The sequence below is a fragment of the Lissotriton vulgaris genome, chromosome 4_1 (assembly GCF_964263255.1).
Source record: "Lissotriton vulgaris chromosome 4_1, aLisVul1.2, whole genome shotgun sequence".
Taxonomy (NCBI): domain Eukaryota; kingdom Metazoa; phylum Chordata; class Amphibia; order Caudata; family Salamandridae; genus Lissotriton; species Lissotriton vulgaris.
This window is the reverse complement of record NC_141691.1, coordinates 12,517,965-12,535,857: the sequence shown is the minus strand read 5'-3', so window position 1 is coordinate 12,535,857 and position 17,893 is coordinate 12,517,965. Positions and strand designations below refer to the sequence as shown.

The window sequence follows — 17,893 nt, the reverse complement described above, 5'->3', positions numbered from 1 at the left end:
GGTTTCGCACCACCTATTTGCTGACCATCTGCTGCAGTGATAGCTGCCCAATCACCACCTAAAGCAGCTTGATGATCCTCTCTACGAATTTTAGCCCACACTGGTTGCGGAACTACATTACCAAACAACATATCGATGTCGGCTAAGTTCATTATACAAGCCTCAACTGTCTGTGTTAATTCCTTGTAATATCCGGCTGGATTCTTACGTGGATCTGGCAAGGCCTGTTTCACCGCTAACACTTCTGCTCGCTTCCATGGAATATGTATCCACACTCGTTGGAACTGTGCTGGAGCAGCTGCAATACCTGCATTATCATCACGTTGTATTGCTTCGCGCCAGATTGGAGGAACCTCCCTCATAGGATATTGGCGACTTAGCTTCACTTTACCTTTTTCTAAGTCTCTCGGTGAACGAAGAGATGGATCATTCCTAAAACTTAAAATAAGTTCCATCGCTTCCTTTATATTCTCACCCACTATCATTCCAGCAGCAAACTCTTTTTGAACCCTAATTAAATCTTCCAAATCTGATTCGACATCATCTTCTTCTATCTCCTCACGTAACAACGAGCACATCTCATCAAAGACGTACCGTTGCGTTGGTTCCCCCCACTGCATAAATGTGTCTAGCACATCTCTCGTACTATATCTTCTACCCTTCGAAATCCATCTGAGAGCCGTAGAATCTAAAACTCCCCGTTCCTCAGTACTTGGAAGCTGACTCCGTCTCTGTACAGAGTCAGGAGTAGGAGTCTTAATCAAAGTTTTATATATAGGAGACAGCATATTAGTAACAGAATCAGTGATTCTTCGACGAACAGAAAGTGGAGTTAGCACACTCGCAGACGTAGAAAATGCAGTAGAGGTAGGAATAGATAACGGAACAGTAGGAGTATCGAGGAAAATAGTTTGTGGAGCAGTAGGTACAGAAGTAGGTATAGAGGCTGGCAGTGTAGGAAGAGGAGGAGCTGTAGGAACATTCGCATTCATCACAGGAGGTACAGGAGCTTGATTCTGGGGGACAGGTGCAGGAACACCAGGTTGTCCAGCAACCAGCAATTGAACATTCGGGACAAGCGGAGCCGCAGCACCTTGTGCATACGGTGGAGGTGACCTTAACAGATAAGATAGCAGAGGATCGTTTTCGGAATCCTCCAGTATCTTAGCCATTTTCGATGGCAAGGCAGGATAGCACTTGTCAATCGCTAGATTATGCTCTCTAATGGCTACATCTATAGCCTTCTCACACTCGTCAGCCTGCAACTGTTTAGTCGCTTGCTCTAGAGTTAACTCTTCTTGTTCTTTCTGTTCTTTCTTCAACCTTCTCATTTCTCTCTGTTTGGATTCTTTTCGCCAATAACGGAAAGAATCAAACATTGCCGGCCGGGCTTTCTTCTTAAACAATTTCGCTTCTAAGTTGTCGAGAATCTCTGGTTCAAAACTACCATGCAGTGGCCAACTAAGGACACCATCCTTCTTACAATAACGGACCCATATCTCATTATAAGATATAGGACCCACGCCATACTTGCAATATAAATCATATAGGGGAGTCCCAATCGGAGGAACCAGACAAGAGTCCTCCAATCGTGAGTCACTGTTGCAACTAAAACAAGACAACATTTTCCGACTTACCATTTTCAGTCCGGAACACAAAACAAACAAGACACAGAACAAGTATGTGCACTCGAACCAAGAACTTAGGCCTACCAAAACGAACTGATGTATCGATACCCAAACTAAACCAAATAGATTATCGTAACTAAAACAACCAGTGATAATCTGCCAAAACCAAACCAAACCAAGAACCGATCAAGAATTTTTAACAATCCTCACAAAAGTAACCAGCTAGCTATCACTAAATACTTAACTGAGTCACTGAAGACGTCACCAAGGAGAAACCCGTCACGTTTCGCTGTACTAAGGACTGCACCTCGGGTCCAAGACAGGGCGACGGTCAAGGCAACGGCCCACTGCAGCCGTCCTGAACGGGAAACCCTCGTGGAAGAGAACTTCGGGCCACTTTTGCGATATGCCGGGATCGATGAAGTGGGGCGCCTCCCTCAGGAATCTTCACACGAAGCTTCTCGAACTCTTCAGGCTTTTGGACCGGTACCGAATGACGTCGCCCCACGTTGGGCGCCAATTGGAGTTCTGGACTTTTTGGTTCCGTCCAGAGGTGTCAGGGAACAACACCCAAAGACCCCGGAGTTCCACCTGCCTTGGTGCACAAATGAACAGAAACACGGGCTTCTCGATGGTGGCGTCAAAGACCAAAGGTTTATTACTGCAGGGACACAGAAGTCATAGATACTACACACGGGCAGTAACCAGGAGCCTGTTCAATTTGTACAAAGTGGGTTGCTCCTTATATACTAAATTTTAAGCTGGGGGCGAATTCTTTACATGTAAAACATTCCCAAAACCTTTGTGTCTAAAACAATAAATATTTGACGTTACACAGGAACCGTCGATAATATCTGAGGCCAAACATTGCGAAGAGAGGGGTTCCCACTAGTTTGTCACAATTCCCTGTCAATATTGCATTCAGGACCCGGACCGCCTCATCGTAAAGTTCGTTACCTCCCCCTAATAAAGGTTCAGAAAGAAAGAAACCGAGCCAGGTGTGGAAGATAGGAAAGCGGGATTAGGGATGTTTGTGGGTTGTAAATGGGCAAGGCTACCAGCTTCGGCCGCCTAATCATGATCAGGTACAATGGACACGAAGACCAGTTTGGCAGGGCTGGCCTCGGGCAGAGGAGGCAGCCTTTGTCGAGTCATGCAGCTACAGCGTGATCTGGTTTAAGGTGCACGTGTCATGAAAGAGGTGAATCTCCGGCTAAGGTTACGTGTCCTTAATCGAAATGAAGTGATCAGAGGCTATTGCATATGTGAGGGCAAGAAAACACAAAATGGCGGCCATGATCTAAGATGGATGCCGTGGGTAGATCGGAAATATGTCAATAGAAGGAGTGCTCTTGCTTGTAGCGTAGCGAAAACACCAGGATATACTAAATGGATCATTTGCGGTTCACTGATACCAATATTATGTATTTCCGACAAACTTGAAAACACGGGTTCAAATTGTCACGGAACCGTCACGGAACCTCACATTGTGACCCATAATGAATGGATTGTAAGAATCTAGCATGTCAAAAAAATAAAAGGAAAATGGCAGGTCTTCCCAATTGGGTTCCCTCACTCACCAGAGGTTGCCCCTAGGTGACATGCTTCATCGTTGGGGCTTCCCAAGCATCTACGGCCTGGAGGCCCATAGGAATCAATGTCAATTGCCGAATCTGTAAATACCGATTCAGTAAAATTATTGATTTTGCAAGGGGGACAGGGTGTCACTTTGACACCCTGTTGCACCCATGATTCTGGCTTGTATGCCATGTGACACACATACATGCCCTTAGGGCATGTCTGTGTGCCTCATGGCACAGGTGTACATGCACAGATTTGCATGAACACAGGAATTCGTTATTTACCATGACATAGTATGTCATGGTAAATAATGAATTCTGAAGGGCCTGTGGCACTGTTTACTGTGCCACCTACATGTAGATTTACCGATTCACTAAATTTACCGATTCTGTATTTTACCGAATCGGTAAATATACCGATTCTGTAAATATTGGCCCGCTACATATCAGGCACCAAATACCGGTCCGACCAGGTGATTGGAGAAGTGCATCTAAAAAATGGAAAAGAACAGAATGTGGATAGTCCGTAACTCTTATCTGTGTACCTGGTCATAGGGTGTAAAATCTTTATACGTACATATTGAGCACACTCACACATGTAGCACACAGACAAATTGACAAAAGACTGACAAAGAACATGTAATTTCAACCCAATGAGTGTATGATGGCAGTAGATGGACATACTTAGATATTAGCAGTGATATGCCCCATGGTCCGCCTGGGTGGAGGGACCTGTATACCCTGTGGGAGCAGAAAACAATAACAATAGTTTGCCAGTTTTACACAGAGATTTGTTAGGGTATCAGGTTTGTCAAATATATAAAAATCTTTTCACGTTTTTTTATTTTCTGGTAGTTTGTTTGGTGGCAAAACTGTAATTAATTACCCCAACTAAGTTTCTCCTCTATGAATTTTGTGGAAAAATGGCTTGGAGCAGTTTTAATAGTCGTTCCGGTAAACAAAAAAGTCAATTTTAAATTACAGCCCCGGTAGTTTTGAATGTGACAATGAGATCGGGTGGCAAACCCCCTTCTGCCTTTGACGCGGCGTGTGTGTGGAAAGGGCACCGGGTTAAGCCTCCTATTCCACGACGGTAAGAAACTAGATGCGGTTCAGTTGACAACACCCATACGCTTTTATGAAGCGTGCGTGAGGAAAGTGCATGCGGTAACACTTCCAATTCCATGGGGGTTCCCAAAGCGAGCGCAGTACTTACATTAGCTCAGCAACCCTCCTGCGTTGTGCCTATCTGTCCCTCGGGAGTTCGAATCTTACTAAGACCCCGTGATGGATTGTTTTTAAATATTTGCAGGAAGTGATCGTGCAGCGATAACGTGCTTCCCGGAGACTAGACCGGGTGTCCTTCAGAATTTTGACACATTATGGACGCCATTGTTTTACTTAATGTTTGCGTGTTGATTATGTGGTACATTTATGTTTACAATTCAAGCATCATTGTGAACATTGATATGGTTATATTTATATTAAAAAACCAATTAACAATACATCAGACGCCTGGGATCGAACTCTGGTTCTGTGGTGGGCGCCATTTTGGATTGGGCATAGTTGGTAATACAATCTTGAGTCCATGATGTTGTTTTTAATGTTTATTTACTGTCTATTATAGTTTTTAACTAATTTGTCCGACAAACAGGGGGAATACAAACAATTTTGCTTATATACAGTTAAAATTTAGAATTAGAATTAGGGAGCTGTTTATAGTAATGAGCCCCATCACTTAGTTTGAGCTCTTTTTACACCGTATGAATTATGAGTATTTGCATTTTCAGTAGGATTCGTTGGGTTTTTTAACCTCATCGTGGTATTAACATTTAGGTGGTATCCACTGATTATCTGTATCAGCACAAAGGTTAATAGTTATCTCAAGAATTGGCCCCATGGCATGTTGTCATTAAGTCTCATGCTATCTGTCTGCAATTTAAACACCCATCTTTGTTCTTTCTGTAGTAGGGCTTGTTCAATGTTATCACATGGTTTCAAATGTTCCAAGATCACCCATCGGAGATCGTTTGGAGTGTGTTGTTTTTCATTAAAATGAGCTGCCATTTTTGTGCTTGCTCTGTGGCAATGGATGTTGCTGCGGTGCTCACAGATTCTTGTACTGGCTTTCCTTGTCGTCATTCCTACATAGTGTAAGTTGCAGATGCAGGTGGTTAGGTATACAACTCCCAATGTATTACAATTTGTGAATTGTTGCAGGCACCAACAGGGTGATGTATTCCCCCCTTCAGAGGCTGCCCTCTGGAAAGGGGGCACACTGATAATGCTTCACCTCTATGCGGAGCACTGTCAGTGCTCCTCTTAAGGGTATATTCGTTTGCTACACTCTCGCTTACATAATAGGGTTAGGGGCGCAGAGACATAGTGATTCCCTCATTTGCATTGAGCCACGCCTCAATGCAAATGAGGGAATGCCCTCTCAAGATAGTACTGGCACTACATGTGTACCAACGCTATCAGTGTGACAGGAAAAACCGCACAAGTGTCTGAGGCGGCTTCTGTAGTACCATGGTGCCCGGGCAAAGACAAAGGGGGTGTATATGCTTGTTACACCTTCAGGGCACTATCCATAATTCGGCATTTGATAGTTTTCTATATAATAGAAAGATATACTGGGGGCATTAATTGCCAAAAAAATACCACGCATTTGAGGGAGACCAATGACAACTGCCAACTGAAACAATGGGAAACACCAGATGTATTGATTGTTTCCCCAAGCCTATTTTATATTTTGCGCCCCCTGTTGTATTCTGAGGCCTGCTAGGCAGAACTCACATGTCGTCTTTGAAAATGGTATGCCTTAGTTCTCCAAGAAAAACATTTGCTACTGTGCGACACCGGCAGACATTGGGGAACAATTTCATATTAATATCTTGTACAAATTAAGGCTACAGTAGAAAGCGCATTTCACCCTGAATTCTGGAGCAGGTTCTGTTTCCCATAATTCAAAGTTAACTTTATGCAGTTCACAGAGTGCGACTGTCCCTGACAGCTCTGCCCATGACCCGTGAGGAGGAAGGTAGTTTACTTCTTAGTTAGGAACTCAGAAATGGTGAATTCTGCCAGTGGATTTCCCTTTAGTTACATTATGGACTTAACAGATTCTGTATAGCAAGGCCACTGTGAAAGCTTGGTGTGCTGAGTGTGAACAATTGATACTTGAGGGAAACTTGAGAAGTGTGGTAACTGGGTTTTATGGAAAATTGCAAAGTGTCCTAAAACACAAGTATCAATTGGTATTGAAACCTATCAATTTTTCACAACGTTACCAAACTATTTTAAAATTAAATGCACTATTTGTAATGGTACTTTCCAAAATATCCTAGGTTAGAGCACAGCTCTCACTCCCAAGAGTGAAGAAAGTGGTCTTCATATCCTACAAGATTTTACCAGTGTCAATAAACTGTTTTCCTCGTCCACTACTCCTAGTTTGTAGGATCATCTCGGCAAACACCCCATCTTTTCTGGCTGACAGATTCAAGTGCTTTGGCTCAGAGAGCCAATCCCTTCTGGTCACCCCTCCTCAGCAGATGCCCAGATTAGGAGGCAGAGTGATCTCTGTGGCCAGCGCCAAATCTCAGAACTCCCTTTCACCTCAGTAACATAGAGTGGTCAAGCAGTAAGGTATAATCAGAAGACAGAGTTAATCATTTCATGTGCACACTCAGTCAGCAAATAAATTCACACAGTCAAGGACTAAGCACTAGACCAATTGCTTTTGCATAAATATACTGTTGTTTTGTTTTTTGAACCAAGCAAGCCTGGCACAGGTAAGCATTAAATACTTTACAGTAGTACGTTGCTGATTGTAGAATAGTTTGAAAGTGTAATAGAAATTGTAATTTGATTTACAGGGGATGCAGTAGGTTGCAATACAGAAAATAAAGTACATTGAAATGAATATGCTTTTTCAGTAAATTACAGGTAAGTTACTTTTTGCATTACTTTTCTAACTCAGAGTTGGATACCTAGATTCAGCACTGGGACATTTCCTGCAAACAGGTGAGTAAATACGTGTTGGTTATTTGTGCGTTTTTTAAAGGTTATTTGTAGATTTCAAAAATTTTCAAAGAAAATTGTCAATGTTATCCTATGGAGGAAAAACAGGTTATCGGTTCACAGGTAAGACTGTGAGAGTTAAGGTTCTGGGGTTAGACTCAGGGGTCCTCTAGCGACAGTGATGCACTCTTGTTACACCCTCAGCGGTACTAGGGCGGTCAGGTGCAGAGTGTTGAGGCCCAATGTTATCCAACGGGGGACAGGGGGGCTTCCGGTTGGTGGCTGCTGGCAATCAGGCCACTGGGTTGTAGGAGCAAAGCTCCTACGCTTTAGGTCAGGGCAAATGGGGAAACAAAGTAGCACAAAAGGTGCACCCTCAGCTGCACTGAGGCAGCTGGGTGAAGAGTGCTGTTTTGACGTCGGGCGCTCTGTTGTTTTTGATGGAGAACTTCCTGTTTGCAAAAGCACTGCAGGCAGGGAGACGAAGGACTTCTGGGTGCAGCCACTTCTTCGAGAGGTAAGTTGGGAAGTTAAGAGTTGGTTAGACACCGTTGGTTTGGGCACACAAGGCCATGGGGCGTCGGGAGCAGGGATGCCTTTTGGGGTCGAGTTGCTCCTGGTTGTGGTTTAGGGGGTCTTCTGGACTTAGACTGCAGGTGTCGGCTGGAGGCTTGAGGCAGGTGAGGAGTCACTGGGTCTCACGTCAGGATCACCGGTGTGACCTTCTCTTGGGGTTTTTCCACTCGACCTTAGGCCGGGTTCGTCTGATGCAGAGTGGGCTGAATTCACAGTCTCTGGTTGCTGCCAGAGTGTGCAGTTGAATAAATCCGCTGTTAAACAGGAGTAGCAGTCTGTGGAAGTGAAGGCAGGCAGGTGCTCCGGGGTTTTAGAAGTTGCTGGTTGCAGGACACAACAGGATTTTGCAGGAGCAGGTTTGAGGGGAGATAGGCTTGTAGGGATGGGGCCAAGTCTGTTGGTGTCTTCCTCTTGTTAGTCGGCTGCACTGCCCTTCTTCTTTTCTTCTTGTTGTTTCTGGATCTGGGGAAGCAAGGTTCAGGGTGCCCCTAAATACTAGAATTAGGGGCTTTACAGGTAGGTAGAGGGCAGGGACCAATGGGTTACTTCCCTGGGTGGGTACACTCCCTATTGTGCCACCCTCCACTGGGAGGGGGGCAGGAGCCTGTCGGTTCGCCCCCCCATCCTCAAGATAGTAGGGACACAGAGTAGTGCTTTACCTCGCCTCCCCCACCTGAGGGGTGGAGTTGGCAGAGTTCGGCACACCTCTCCTCCTCACTTGTTTTTCCCGACGGTTCCCCCACTCAAAGTGTGGGGTAGAACCATCGAGGACCACAAAGGCGGCATGCCTTTGAAGCGTCCCCTTCATGAACTTTCCCCATCCTGGGGGAAGAGCCTTGGCAACTCATCCCAAGATTTGTATTGTTTCAGGCCCCCACGAGCAGCAGGCTCTTGACCCAGGGGTCCTGAAACATGTTTGTTGATAGCAGCCTAGGAAGACACCCAGTCGGGACACTAGAGTTGGGTTCGTTTTTAGGGGGCATCTCTGAGATGCCCTCTGTGTGCATTTCATTAAATCCTCACTGGCACCAGTGTGGGTTTAATGTGCTAAGGAGTTTTATACCAAACTTCTCAGTTTCCAGTGTAGCCGTTATGGTGCTGTTGAGTTCATGATGACAATTTCCCAGCACCATATATCCTTAATGCCAGCACTGCCCTTACAATGTCTAAGAATGGACCTAGACACTTTAGGGGTACAGGGCTCATGCACCTGTACCTTCACCACTGGTATAGTGCACCCAGCTAGAGAGGTAACTGATATATGCCAGGTCAGTGGATTGTAGGCATGGTACACAGAGATGTGAGTTATGTTGAGTCTTCACTTTGTTCTGTACCAAAACACACAGCCTTCAAAGGCTGTGTGTGTGTAAAGGTACAGGGCCTCTAAGGGTGGCACAATAAGTGTTGCAATGTGTGAGTGAACACCCTAGGCAGTCAATAACAATGGCAAAACAAGTATTATCAAATGACAGTAAAAACTAAAGGTGGGCAAAGAAAATTAAAAATAGTCAGAACTTTAATGTAGACAGTTAAAAATCATACAGATACATGGCATATTCATAAACATACAAAGTAGACATAAAAATTAAAAAAACATATATTTCAATACTATTTATACATCTAAAAATGAAGATCATTTAATTGATAAAAAATAACACTGTGGCGAGTGCAAATCGACGCGCGTTTCGGCGTAAGGACGCCTTCTTCAGGATAACGTGTTGATATTGTTATCAGAAGAATCTCCTAGACCGTATATGTTAAGGAGACGATCAATTTATTGGATGATCAGTAGATGTGTAGGTCACCACGTCAGAGATATTCCTTAAGTTGACACGATCTTGTAAATGGATATAAAATCCCGTGGAAGAGGGGAGATTTCTTTTTCGAGTGAAACGCCTGTTGATCGGCAAATGAAGGACTGATGCCTATCGAGATTCGATCTGGGATTTACAGATAACACGGAGAGGTGAGGGTATCCCTGGGGGGCTGGAATAAGATCAAGTGGCTGAGGGACACAAACAATCTTTTGGGGGAATTGGGCCTGGGAGATTGCTGGTCCACAAAATCTGCTCCTCCAAAGGCAGTCCTCAAAAAACTATATTGGGACTGGGTCTCTTGCCAACTAATTGGGAATCCACATCACTGCAATTCGACTGCAGCGTTCCTTAGAGTAAAGGATGTGGTATTATACGAACCCTACATGGACCTAATCCCTATGCCAGCGGATAGGGCCCTTTACTTCAAGTTCAGAGTTGGCACTCTCCCGCTAGGGGCAACTGTATCTAAGTGGAAGTCCCATGCTCATTTATCCCCCTTTTGCGCACGCTGCCCAGCCAGGCCTGAGACGGTGGCACATGTACTTTTTGAGTGTCCAGACTATATCCACCCAAGGACATACTGGTTGAAACCCCTCTTCAAACGCCTGGGAACACGCATGCATTCGGTGGCTCTCCGAATTTTATTGACTGATACCTCCCCTCTTATAGTCTGTGGTGTCTCCAAATTTTTAAAACGTTCCTGGTTGATTCATTGCAATAGATTGTCTATTTCGGTTTAATCCCTTTTTAGCTAATTTATTCTAGGGGGACCCCTACAATTTTACTTTCTTAAAACGTATGACATACCTGTACTTTTTGTAATGTTGTTTTTATAATGTATGTTATGCTTGTAAGATGTCTTTGCATATCGAATAAAGCTTTCAACCAACCATTACGGTATCCCTTTAAACAAGCCGTCTGTCGATCGGCAACTTAAAAAATCAGAAAGAGAGCAGGATGATGCCCTTAGAAGCACGACGAGGTAGCGTCCGTGTCCGCCGTGCAGTCCGTATGACGAGGAAGTGATCCAGTGTTGCATCCCTTAGAGGCCTTCTCTGGTCAAAGTGCCCTGGGTACCTGTGGTACCATTTACCATTTTTGTGGCTGAGGTGTTGCGCAGCGGCCAGGGCGACTGACTCCGGAACCCGGGGTCACTGTTGGATCACCGGCGCCGGTGGCAGTTCAGCCCATCACCATTTAACTCTGGGCAATAGCTTGCTTAATCTTCCTGGTGGCCCCCAGCACCAGGACACCTTCGGGTAATTATTTGTGCTTTATAAATACTGGACATTTACCAGGGACTGGACTGTGGCCAGAGATGCCAATTGGGTTTAGTTTTGGGGAAAGAACACAGGACCTGTGAACCTGATTGGCAGGGACCCAGGGCACACCAAGTAAAAGTGACAGTAGTCTTGCAAAAATGGAGGGAGCCTCCCCAGAAGCAGCAGTTCTTTCTGCAGGTCTGTATTTGATAACATCTTGTAAATATGCCTCTCTTTACATGAAGGGAATACTGTCCATGTGATGGAGCAAGGTGGAGAAACAAAATGTTGTGTACCCCTTGTAAAGTCACACTTCCATAACTATAACATGAACTAATGGAATGATGTGTGGAATTAATCAACTTAGAATAAGAGATGCACCTACACGAATACACGTGGGAATTAATTTTGCTTATGTTGCAATCATAATTAACTGACTATGTGATTCTGTTGTGTCCTAAACTAATAAGCAGCTTTTCAAATAATAGAATGCAGCATAAATGTGCTTTTGTTTACGTATTTGTGGCAAAAAACAAAGGATAGGTGAGTATATTACGCATAAATGTTGCTTATTTCGCTAGGTAACTGCTAACAGGGAAAAACTTAGTAAGGGGGACGGTAAACATATGGGCTAAATTTCAAAAATTAACATCCGTTTGTGTTTGTTTCTATGATAGTTCCCATTTTGGCCCGTGAGGCCTACCAAGAAAATGGCTGTCCTGTTAAACTGCGAAAAGAAACTGAACTGGGCCTGCGCAAGCCCGATTCCGAGTTCGAATGCGAGATGCTTGTACTTGGAGTGAATGAGGTTCAAAGACGGCGTGGCCTGGAAGTCCAGATGGCGGCCAAAAGATGAGCACAATGGTTCTGAACGTGAAAAAGTCAGGCAAAGTTGCCAAGTGAGAACAGGACTAGGCCGGACGAGGCCCAAAACAATGACCCATTTAAAATCTAGCTGACAGAAACGGACTGAATAATGTAATGATGAGGGATGCTTATCCACCCCAAAACTGTCCAATCAGAACTCGAATTTATGTTGAAAGTTACACTTTTCGATAGATAGAGCTAGTGAAAAAGGTATAAAAAGTGCTGATTTTAGTGAGGAAAAAACTCCTTTTCGATTTCCTCCCGAGATGCTGTCTGTATGCTGATTTTCCTGAGAGATAAGACTGTGAATAATTTTCTATTTTTCTGAGTGAGATTTGAACTTTAGGTAAGTTTATTAGTTATGGAAATAGGGAGAAAGAATGAATTTTGGGAACTAACTGTCTTTTGCTAATACTTGCACTTCTGAAATCTCCATAAAATGTATATTTCTGAATTTTCCTAAATACATGGAATTAACTGCTTGAAATAAAATCTTTACTTTCCTTTTTAAAATGTCGATTTTTGAATAACGAAATAAATAAAGTGAATTCATTTTAGACATGCTAAATTTGCTTTTAATAAAATTTAGATAAATGGAGAATTAAGCTGGTCTTGAGTTTTCCTGCGCCTACTTTTTTACTAGCAGATCCATCAACCTTAAAGGTGGCGTGTCTAAATAAATGTTTTTCTAATCAAAAAACCATGGTAAATCTCTTTTAAACTGCAGGTGTAAATAGTATAAATATCGGGTTTTAGTTTTAGACACTCCACTGTGAAACAGCAGCTCTCCTTTGAATTTCACCGATCCATGGAGTAGGATGTAAGTGTTTATGAGTGACTCGCAGTGTTATGGGCACCACTGTCAAGTAAATGTATGATTTTGTACTTCAGGGAAAGGTGACATGGTTTTAGAAATTATTTCCGGAGAACCGCTGCATCACATGAACAAAGGGTCTGTGTTACGAAGGACTGTTTTCTGACTTATGCCTCTAGAGTAGCATGGAGTACGCCAAATTGAAAAAGAGTCAAACTGGTGCAAACACTTGTGATATATGTCATTGCAAACTACTCACTCATGTGTTGTCTATGTGGATATACTTCTGAACTTAATTTAGACATGAATGATCCTAGGAATGTGCACAAGGGCTGTTGGGTAAATCCCATGTGAAAGATATTCCTGCATGATTAAGAGCAAAGTGCTGCAATCAGTGAGACAAACTGCATCAAACGATGTGGAAATCACAGAGTATTCAGGAGAGGAGACAGAAAAGAAAATAATCTGTTTGCAAAATGAAAAATCTAATCCAAGCAAAAAGCCAAATTCCAGAACTTTCCTGACCATACTAATGCATGCAGGTATGGATGTACAAAGTACACATGCTAAGGTCAGGATAAGAAAACATGTTCACTAGTGCACATCATGAGTGACCTCTAATGTGTTCAACCATACATAAGGGATGAAGAGTTATGCATTGGTGAGGCAGGTGTTAATTATATTTGCATCAGCTATGATACATTGGACACATTGTTTGGACAGAAATAAAACATTCAATAAACTTGATGGTTGAAAGTGTATTTTACAGGCCTTGTCATCTAGAGAAGCATTCCAATAAACTGTACTTAGATGTCTGCAGAGAGGAGCATGGATTGACTCTTTCATGACAGAAGGTGTGTAAAATACATATGCTGGATATGCACTCTCCTTCAGTGTTAGATCGCAGGTGAATAAACGCAAAGAGAAGGGTAAGGACATGGATTTATATGGATTCCAATCTCAGACCCCATTTGTGACCCAAAGATCCAGACCAGAACAAATCACTTCCCTCATTAGTTTGAGGAGTTAGCTACATCATCATACTAGCAGGGCAGCCTTAACTGTCCCTTTGTTGTGGGTGCAACACAAATTCAGCACAGAAACATGTTGGTAAATCTTTCTTGAAAGCTTTTCTGATCAAACACTTTTCCCAATGACTGAGTTTGGGGTTTTGTATGATATTTACATACTTGCATATTGCAGCGCATAATGAATTATTTAAAACGTGTATTATTCTAATCATATGTGCCTCAAAGAACGCTTCAATGCCCCCAGCATGAAAAAAGCCAAGATCTGAAACAAGATTTCTTAAGTTTGATAGCCGAATGAAGTCATTTGAAACATAAAACAGAATTACTCAGTTCAAACAATAACAATTATGATCCTCAATACTGTTCTTGTAAATGGCTCAAAATCTTTTCTGGTTACTATGGGTGAGTTGAAGCATAGCTGACTAAATGTAAAAAATTAACCACACATTATGCGGTGAGTAGTGACAACTATAGTACTCACTTGATGATAAGATCCTCAGGTAAGCTGGAAGCAGCTCATTAATAGAATCTTCCATAATTTCACAGGCTGGTACAAAGTACCTCTGGAGAAACGTTCGTGGATCAAATAGCTTCTCATACATTTCCTTCAGACTCATGCCAGAGGCCATGTTCTCCAATGTGCTGCTATCCGGCTTTCAGTGCTCGTCGTCTGCGCTCACAGAATGTCTACATTGTAAAGAATATATACAAGAAATCTACATTTTAAATGAGATCTAAGAGACATCTGCATTGTAAATGAGATCTACAAGAAATCTGCATTTTAAATGAGACCTACAAGAAATCTGCATTGCAAATGATGTGTACAAGAAATCTGCATTGTAAATGAGATCTACAAGAAATCTGCATTTTAAATCATGTCTACAAGAAATCTACATCGTAAATAGTATGTACAAGAAATCTACATTGTAAATAATATCTACTAGAAATACACATTGTAAATGACACCCACAACAAATCTATATTGTAAGGAATAGCGATTCTCCTAATTATTACGCAAAGAGAATCTGAATTTCATTAAAGACACAGAGGCTAACAATATACACTATTCCTTTAAGGTAAATGCCACCTTGCCACTTTGAAGTATTACAACATAAAGAAAACTGTTCTAGGACGGAATACTGCTGGTCCATAATAGGGCTTCACTCCAGCTGGACTCCAGTGGTGTGGAGAGTGGCGGACTCACGTCTGAACATACCCAGCCCACTCGGGGTGACAAATGCAAAAAACACAGTTGATGGACAGAATGCAGAACAATGTCTTACATTCACCCCAGTACAAAGATCTGGGCCTAAATCCATCATTTCTTTGCACTCCACACCACCCCAGGTCAGACAGTGGCTTTATGCAAATCAGCCTTGACCCTGTGCCTCATGGGAACAGTCCAGCCCGAACTACCAAGCCATGTCTTTCCTAGACCGGAATCAAGCATCCAAGGACCGGTTTCTGGCTATCAGCCTTCTTCAGCCTGGATAGCTTGACCCCAGTGATGTGGAGAGCCTGGGACTCATGTCTGAGCATACCCAGCATACTCGGGGTGAAAATTGCAAAAAACACAGTTGATAGACAGAATGCAGAACAATGTCTTACATTCACCCCAGTACAAAGATCTGGGACTAAATCAATCTTTTTTTTGCACTCCACACCACCCTAGGTCAGACAATGGCTATATGCAAATCAGCCTTGACCCTGTGCCACATGGGAACAGTCCAGCCCGAACTACCAAGCCATGTCTTTCCAAGACCGGAATCAAGCATCAAAGGACCAGTTTCTGGCTATCAGCCTTCTTCAGCCTGGATAGCTTGACTCCAGTGATGTGGAGAGCCTGGGACTCACGTCTGAGCATACCCAGCCCACTCAGGGTGAAAATTGCAAAAAACACAGTTGATGGACAGAATGCAGAACAATGTCTTACATTCACCCCAGTACAAAGATCTGGGACTAAATCAATCTTTTTTTTGCACTCCACACCACCCTAGGTCAGACAATAGCTATATGCAAATCAGCCTTGACCCTGTGCCTCATGGGAACAGTCCAGCCCGAACTACCAAGCCATGTCTTTCCAAGACCGGAATCAAGCATCCAAGGACCAGTTTCTGGCTATCAGCCTTCTTCAGCCTGGATAGCTTGACTCCAGTGATGTGGAGAGCTTGGGACTCACGTCTGAGCGTACCCAGCCCACTCAGGGTGAAAATTGCAAACAACACAGTTGATGGACAGAATGCAGAACAATGTCTTACATTCACCCCAGTACAAAGATCTGGGACTAAATCCATCTTTTTTTTGCACTCCACACCACCCTAGGTCAGACAATGGCTATATGCAAATCAGCCTTGACCCTGTGCCTCATGGGAACAGTCCAGCCCGAACTACCAAGCCATGTCTTTCCAAGACCGGAATCAAGCATCCAAGGACCAGTTTCTGGCTATCAGCCTTCTTCAGCCTGGATAGCTTGACTCCAGTGATGTGGAGAGCCTGGGACTCACGTCTGAGCATACCCAGCCCACTCAGGGTGAAAATTGCAAAAAACACAGTTGATGGACAGAATGCAGAACAATGTCTTACATTCACCCCAGTACAAAGATCTGGGCCTACATCCATCGTTTTTTTGCACTCCACACCACCCAATGTCAGACAATGGCTATATGCAAATCAGCCTTGACCCTGTGCCTCATGGGAACAGTCCAGCCTGAACTACCAAGCCATGTCTTTCCTAGACCGGAATCAAGCATCCAAGGACCGGTTTCTGGCTATCAGCCTTCTTCAGACTGGATAGCTTGACTCCAGTGATGTGGAGAGCCTGGGACACACGTCTGAGCATACCCAGCCAACTCGGGGTGAAAATTGCAAAAAACACAGTTGATCGACAGAATGTAGAACAATGTCTTACATTCACCCCAGTACAAAGATCTAGGCCTAAATCCATCGTTTTTTTGCACTCCACACCACCCTAGGTCAGACAATGTCTATATGCAAATCAGCCTTGACCCTGTGCCTCATGGGAACAGTCCAGCCTGAACTACCAAGCCATGTCTTTCCTAGACCGGGATCAAGCATCCAAGGACCGGTTTCTGGCTATCAGCCTTCTTCAGCCTGGATAGCTTGAATGTGAGTGATGTAGAGAGCCTGGGACTCACGTCTGAACATACCCAGCTGCTCGGGGTGAAAATTGCAAAAAACACAGTTGATGGACAGAATGCAGAGCAATCTCTTACATTCACCCTAGTACAAAGATCTGGGCCTAAATCCATCGTTTTTTTGCACTCCACATCATCCTAGGACCGACTATCAGCCTTCCTCGGCCTTCTTCTAAAAGGCCTTCTTTTAAAAGGCCGAGACACAGAGACGCAGTTAGAACACCTCCCTGAGATATCCCGGTGCCTGAGTTGACGTGTTCTCCGCTGGAGTAATACATTTTTTTCTTGCCTTCCAGTTTCCAGCACCTGCCTCGTTATTTTGGTAGCAAATCACAAGTGAATCAAAGGTGTCCCTGAGCCGGGCAGCATTGGGGGTCTTAGGAGACTCGCTGCTTTTCAAAATTGGCGTCCCAACGCCGGGCCCATCAGAGGCACATGGGTCAGGTAAGAGAGGTCCTAACAATGGAGTGAACATGTAAATGACTGCAGTGCACCTGCCTGAAAAAGATTCTCGTCTGGCTGCCAATCAACTGAACTTCACCAGTTCTGAATGGACCTCTCTCGAGTGACCTGCAGTCCTGACTGGGACCTGACAGGAGTGCCGAGTTGATATTGGAGTGAGAGGAAAATCAGGTGCTGGAAGGGGAAGATGAAGGACCCAGACCTTACACGGTGCGGGTAAGGTCGTGAATTGTTTGATTGAATACTAGTATTCCCTTTTTGAGTTATTTGAGACATCCCCTGCATGCAAACAACAGAGTATAGGAATACTTTCTCACTTTGCAGACAGCGAAGGAAAAGTAGTGCGGGCTTTTTGCCTACATTGATACATTGAGATATTCATTTTGACCAGTAAATACGTCATACCTGTTTTCTCTAGATTGTTTTGTAGTTGTTTTGGACCAGACCGTTTGTTAGAGGTCAGTCATCCGGCTCCGCCGGAAGTCACCCCTAACAAGGACATGTACGTAAAATATGGACTAGCCACCATAGCTTTTAGCAAACTATGGCATAAATACACTCGGAAGGACCGGGTAAATCAGTGGCTACTGGCGGTATATTTCGATCCTGCTAAAATAGAAACGTTAGAAATAGCTCTCCACAAAAAGAAACTACGCCAGTTTTGGCCTATGGCGGAAAGAG

The 17,893-nt window shown here is 43.7% G+C and overlaps 1 protein-coding gene across 1 annotated transcript in view; it reads right to left on the bottom strand.

The window, feature by feature from the left end:
• LOC147718214 (nicotinamide N-methyltransferase-like) overlaps positions 1–14,273 on the bottom strand; it is a 53,273-nt gene extending 39,000 nt beyond the window's left edge. The window contains exon 1 of the mRNA XM_086966640.1: positions 14,077–14,273. Within this exon, the coding sequence (XP_086822766.1) occupies positions 14,077–14,224 (148 nt within the window). The 5' untranslated portion in view covers positions 14,225–14,273. The remainder of the gene's footprint in view (positions 1–14,076) is intronic.
• Positions 14,274–17,893: the final 3,620 nt, after the last annotated feature.